Consider the following 6,076-nt stretch of genomic DNA (forward strand, 5'->3'; position numbering starts at 1 on the left):
GATTTTGATTTAATATGAGTCNAATAACAATTCAGTTCAACAGTGCTCGTGCTTAAGTGCGTTTCAAGTCTGAATAGCAACAAAATCCCAGCGAACTCGATGAATAAATCTGTTGGAGAGATGTGGTGGTCTCCGAAATTGCAGCAGTAATTTCTACCATTTTTAAATTGTTGTTGTTTTCACAACGATTTTAAAAAAAAAAAAGCTAACTAAAATTGTCGAATAAAGGTTTTATTTTTTAAATTTTAATTTGAAACATATTTTCTTATTTTTTTAACAATTATTTTCTTTGGACAGCAGAAGTTTCGAACCACAAATCCAGCTTATGCTAAAGCTATACATATATGCATGTATGTACGTATGTACGTATGTAAATATAAAAATATATTTTTATCAAGTTCACCTTAACTTAAAACTATGGCAAGAGGATTTTGATTTAATATGAGTCGTGAGTGTTCAACGGTGATATGTGCGTGTAAGAAGTAAAGTGGTCTTATAAGTTGTGAAATATTAAAATGTTATAAAGTGCGCTCAAAATAAAAACTTTAGAAACTTCAAGCTTGAAGTTTTGTTTCAGCGAAGAAAATGGAACCGCTTTAGCCGTATTCAATAGAAAAAAGAAATGGAGAAGTTTTACTTTTTCAACTAAGAATTTAAATTGTCTTTACCAAAATCGCCAACCCTTTTTCTTCACCTCGCCTTCCGCATCCTGCTTCCGACTTGGCAAAGGTGGTGGACTTTCAGCATCGCGCGCATTGTTTGGCGCCGGCTTTGGTGGTGCTGGTGGCGCTGGCGGCGATTTAGGTCCACCTTCATCCGCATGGGGGGTTGCTGAGTGATTGTTCATTTCGGTTTCACCCTCTTTTTCCAGCTCCTCAGCATTCTCATCAGGCGGTAATTCTATGCCAATCGTAGTGCTGAGCTTAATAGACGCCTGCTTGAAAGTGTCGCTCAGCTTAATTTGCACAACATTGATGAACATGGATGTAAGTGCCAAGCCGAAGACCAAATACAGAATACTGCACATCATAAAGATCGGATGTTTGGGTACTAGATCACCAAAACCGATGGTCGACATAGAAATGAAAACAAAGTAGAATGCCTCAAAGTAACTCCACTCCTCCCACATTGAGTAAAATAGTGCACCAATCAGAATGTAACTGATCAGCAGGAAAGAAGCTACAGAAATGGGAAGATTGAATTCATCGTCCACTTCAAATGTCTCATCGAAAGGTGACGATGGCGTTTCAGGCGCTGTAGTTCTCGACTCAATATCCATTTCGCGACCGAAGTACGTGCTTGAACGTCGCGCAAATTTCATGGCATCGCGCACCGATTGATGCTTGCGTATATTGCGACAGGTGCCAGCGTAGTATAAGCGGCGTACATAGACCCATAGGAACTTCAGCGCACGCGTGAACAGTTTGCCGTAATCCGCTAAAATGAGAAGAAATAGCGGTATACCAATGATGGCGTAGACAATAGCCAAGGTACGGCCCAAATTTGTTACGGGGGCAATATGACCATAACCTGCAAGTTATAAAGAGAAAATTCTAATTAATTTATGTCATTTAGTTAGTATATATATATTTATTTATATAATATTATGCAAAAGGAATTCTTATGTACTTAGGTATAATTATATAGTATCTATACTATATTATATAAAATTACACAGAATTTTCTGTAGTTAAATTTAAATAATGATTTAACTATACTTTAAAATAGATAAGTTAACGGCCCTTAATGCATTTTTATTTACGACACGTTGTGACAAAACAAAAAAAAATAATTAAAATAAATAAAAAAGTAATAATAACATTAATTTAAGTTCAATACGCGTACAACATACCTCTATTGGTTACAATAACTTTAAGCTATAATAAACCNAAAATAAATAAAAAAGTAATAATAACATTAATTTAAGTTCAATACGCGTAAAACATACCTCTATTGGTTACAATAACTTTAAGCTATAATAAACCATTTGTTTTTGTTATTTTATGGCCTCATCACAATTATATTCAACAATTTTTAAGCTTTAGGCCGCTTTTAATGAAAAGCTTATTGTGGAAAAGCAACAATAATTAGAAAAAAATTGTAGAAGTGATAGCTATTTCCGAAATCACCACATTTCCTCATCAGACTTCTTTCAGCTTGAGGCCTCAAGCGCAATAAAAATTAACGACTATAATTTTTATAAGGCCATAAAATAACAAAAACAAATAACTTAAGGACGAGCACACCTAAAAGTTAAACATTCTAATAATAGAATTATTAACAAAAACCAACAAACCCATCAACCACATGATCAAGTTTTAATAGCACTGGAATAGCTGCGTTTGATTGTAGTTGGCTTAACGGAATCAAATAGTGGAAAAAACAACAAAAATTCACAAGGCGGACTTAGCACAGTGGTAGGCAACTGGCTTAATCAGTGGGATCGTCGGTGCGAATCCTACTGAAACAAGTCTGATGAGGAAATGTGGTAATTTCGAAGTAGATATCACTTCTACCATTTTTTCAAATTATTGTTGCTTTTTCACAGTAAGATTTTCATTAAAAACGGCCTCAAGCTCAATAAAAATTCTTGAATATAATAAACAATTTTTTGTTAAGTAAGTTGTTGGTTTTGAAACAGAACACCTAGAATGTGTCAGACGAAGGATATTGCAAATATTCACTTAAACTGAATTAAATTTTTTAAACAGGTGACACATTCTTCAAATCTTTCGATTGAAATATATACATATATATTGTAATATTTTATTAAACTCAATTTAAAAGCTGGCAACCCTCATCAAAGTATTTTCGATTCGTATTAAAGTTTTTTTCACACCTGCTTTTTCGTAGTATGTGTTTGAAATAACTAATTATATTTAAACATTTTTGAATAGGTGGCAACCCTTTAAAAAAGTATACTACATGTTGATGCAGGTCATAAGCTATATATATGCCAAATTTCATCCAAAGAAAGAGTAACAAACGTACATACTCACTCAAAAACTTTTACAGTCATAACATTAGTAGAACTTACCATTTACCTTGTCAATTAAATTTAATTTAAATTCTAAAGCTGGTGGCAACTCTCGTCAAAAATAGTTTTAAAATTAGTACAGAATTTCTTTAGCTTATCTTATTTGGTAGCCGCTAACTTGTTACTTTACTTAATTTTGGATTTTCAAACAGGGTGCTGTCCTTTTTAAAAATATTTTTGAAATAAAGCTTTCCTAAACCTCTCTTGTTTAATACCCATATTAAACTACAACTGATTAATTTAACTGGATTTACCTTTTCGAAACGTTGGCAACCCTCTTCAAAAACATTTTCAAAATAAAGCTTAATTAAACCTCTCTCGTTCGACACCCATATTAAAAGATTTAATTTCACTGATAAACTAAATTTATTTTTTAATTCTAAACTGGTGGCAACCCTCGTGACAAAATATTTTCGAAATAGATACAGCTTTCCTTCAGCCTGTCTCATTTGATACCCATATTAAAGTATTTCATTTAACTTGTTACTTAAATTGATTTTGAATTTCTAAACAGGTGGCAGCCATCTTTAAAAATATTTTTGAAATAAAGATTTTTAAAAAATCTCTTGTTCGATACCCATCTTAAACTGATTCGTTTAACTGGTTAATTGAATTGATTTTATATTTTTTAAAAGGTGGCACTGTAGTTAAAACAATAGTCATGCGAGTAGTTTTCTCATTTATGAAGTGCAAATGGATTATGGCTTTCCTCAAATTAAAACGCGTTCAAGAAAACTGAATACGGTTTTTGGGTGAACAATACTTTAGCGAATTTGCCCACCTATTCTTGTTATAACGGTCCAACAGAACAATATGCAATTTACAAAGTTCCATGACTTTTGGCCAGGAAATCGCCGTATTCCCAATTCAGCCAGCAAATTTAGTTCATCTTCAAACTTTCGCAACTTCTGTCGTGCCAGCGACTTCCAGTCGTCTTCTCTGCAAAATTTAAAATTTATTCAGTAGAAAATACAGCACTGCTCGTATGTGTTAGCTCACCTCATATTGTGACTAACTGTCCACAGGTTATCGATAAAGTCACGCTTCACCTTGCGTACTTCGCACTTGTATATATTCTCCGAAGTACCCTCGGTATAGCGAAACATTAGTCCACCAAAACCACAAAGCAGTATGAGTAGAATCAACTCTGCTATGCATTTATTACGCATAAGACGAATTTTTTTTATCTCTCCGGGATATTCGGCTTTCATGCGTCGCCATTGCTGGCGTATATCCCAGTAAAGACGACGTAGTAGCTCTTTAGAGAGCAGATTTTTGGGTAGTTCCTCCTCAGCCAGATCTTGTGGCAAGACCAACTCATCGGAAGCGAAATGCAAATCTTGATTTTTTGGTGTCTTCTGTTTTTCGGCACGTTTACTAGCGAAGAAAGCTATCAATTTGCCCATCACAATTGTCATGAGAGGAACGGCAGCTGCCGCCTTGCGTGCTTCTTCTTCAATTCTTGCGGCTTCTGCTTCCTTAGCGGCGGCTAGCATTGCGGCTTCCGCCTCAGCTTTCTCCAAACTTTGTTTTCTGCGCTTGGCAATTTCTGTCAGCGAATCCTTGCGTGGTACACTGTACCGCCTACGCACCTCGGCTACTTCGGCAGGCGGTTGTGGTTTCGGATATTCGGGCAACTTTTGCTCTGCGGGTGAGGCAGAAGTCTGTGGTTCTGGTGTTAAACTACCCGATTTACTGTTGGCCTCACTTTCCGCAAGTCGTCTGATAATTTGCGCCCGCTGTTCCGGTGTCTTTGAGCGTCGCTGTGGTCTTATGGGTGAGAGTGAGTTATTACGGCTGACGCTGCGTCGTTCCGGTGGTTGAGGCGGTGGTCCACGTACACCTGCAACATAATGCACCGGCCCTGTGACGGCCGAAACCTGACGGCGCACCGGATGTGTTTGCTTCTCCATTTTGCGCGCCTTAGCCTCTTCCATATCGTCTACTTCTGATGAAGAGAATTGCGTAGAGGACTCATCATAGCCGCTGTGACGATGACGTGGCTGCAGTACTGGCGCTTCATTACGCTGCAGGCGCAGACTATGAACCATGCGACGACGTTCCTCAGCGTCTGTTGGCAATTGTATGCGATCACTTAATTTGCGATAACTCTGTAGAAGACGTTTGCGTTCATCGCTGTCGTGCAATTGTTTGTAGTGCAAGCGGTGTTCACGTTTTTCCCGCTCAAAATGACGCTTGTCCGCTTCGAAACGCTTGCGTTCCTCCTCAAAGCGGCGCATATTTTGCTCTAATCGGCTGAGGTTTTCATCGGCGGTCGAACGCCGTTGTGGCGGTGACAAATGTCGTTGACTCGCCTTGGGGGTTGGCGCAATGGGATTTGCTGTAAGCTCGCTTTCACTAGATTCATCGTTATTCCGCGGCGAGGAGAGGCTACGATGTTTGACGGTACGAATGAGTTCATCGGCTTCTGGGCTGGTGAGGCGTTCAGCTTCACGTGGCTGTGAAAGACTACGTGCCGCCGAGGTGGCAAATGTCTTGTCGCGGCGTCGTAAGATTTTGCTTTCGTGTGCAGACATGATGCCGGGAGGACGGATTTGCATGCGTACAGTTTGCACGCCGGCAGCTTCTTCAGAAGCTGTGGTACCGTCAATTGGACTGCTTTCATCCTCTGAGTAGCGACGTCGGCCATTCGGTTTTGCCGTTGGGTCGGGCGTCTTCTCACGATGCGGTCGATTCAGCTTTCGATGACGGCGGCGAACGCTGACACCCTCTGGCTGCACCGGCTGATCCATGATTTAGCGTCAAAAAGATTCGTTAAGGGTTTTAAAGGAAATTGATTAACCTAATATTGTTTTAGTTTACTCTTATTTTTTTTTTAGTTTTAAATATTGTTTTAGTTTACTTTTAATTTTTTTTTTAAATTTTGCAATTTACTTTTTCCGTTTTTACGTGCGATATTTTGTTTGACTTCAATTAATAATGTTTTCAATTTAAATTTATTTAATTTCAACACTTTGTTTTAAGCTATTTTTCTTTTCATCGCTGCTGCTTTCACTATCAATTGCCGGTTGGCATACA

The 6,076-nt window shown here is 38.0% G+C and overlaps 1 protein-coding gene across 1 annotated transcript; it reads right to left on the reverse strand.

Annotated features, from left to right (window-relative positions):
* Positions 1-291: 291 nt before the first annotated feature.
* LOC108361676 (uncharacterized) lies at positions 292-5,790 on the reverse strand. The gene is made up of 3 exons (XM_017614366.1): positions 4,037-5,790; positions 3,819-3,976; positions 292-1,530 (listed from the first exon to the last, which is right to left on the reverse strand). The coding sequence occupies exons 1-3, from the start codon at positions 5,788-5,790 to the stop codon at positions 665-667; spliced, it is 2,778 nt and encodes a 925-aa protein (XP_017469855.1). The 3' UTR covers positions 292-664.
* Positions 5,791-6,076: the final 286 nt, after the last annotated feature.

Source organism: Rhagoletis zephyria, unplaced genomic scaffold (assembly GCF_001687245.7).
Source record: "Rhagoletis zephyria isolate East Lansing unplaced genomic scaffold, Rhagoletis_zephyria_1.1 Rzeph_scaffold_00813, whole genome shotgun sequence".
Taxonomy (NCBI): domain Eukaryota; kingdom Metazoa; phylum Arthropoda; class Insecta; order Diptera; family Tephritidae; genus Rhagoletis; species Rhagoletis zephyria.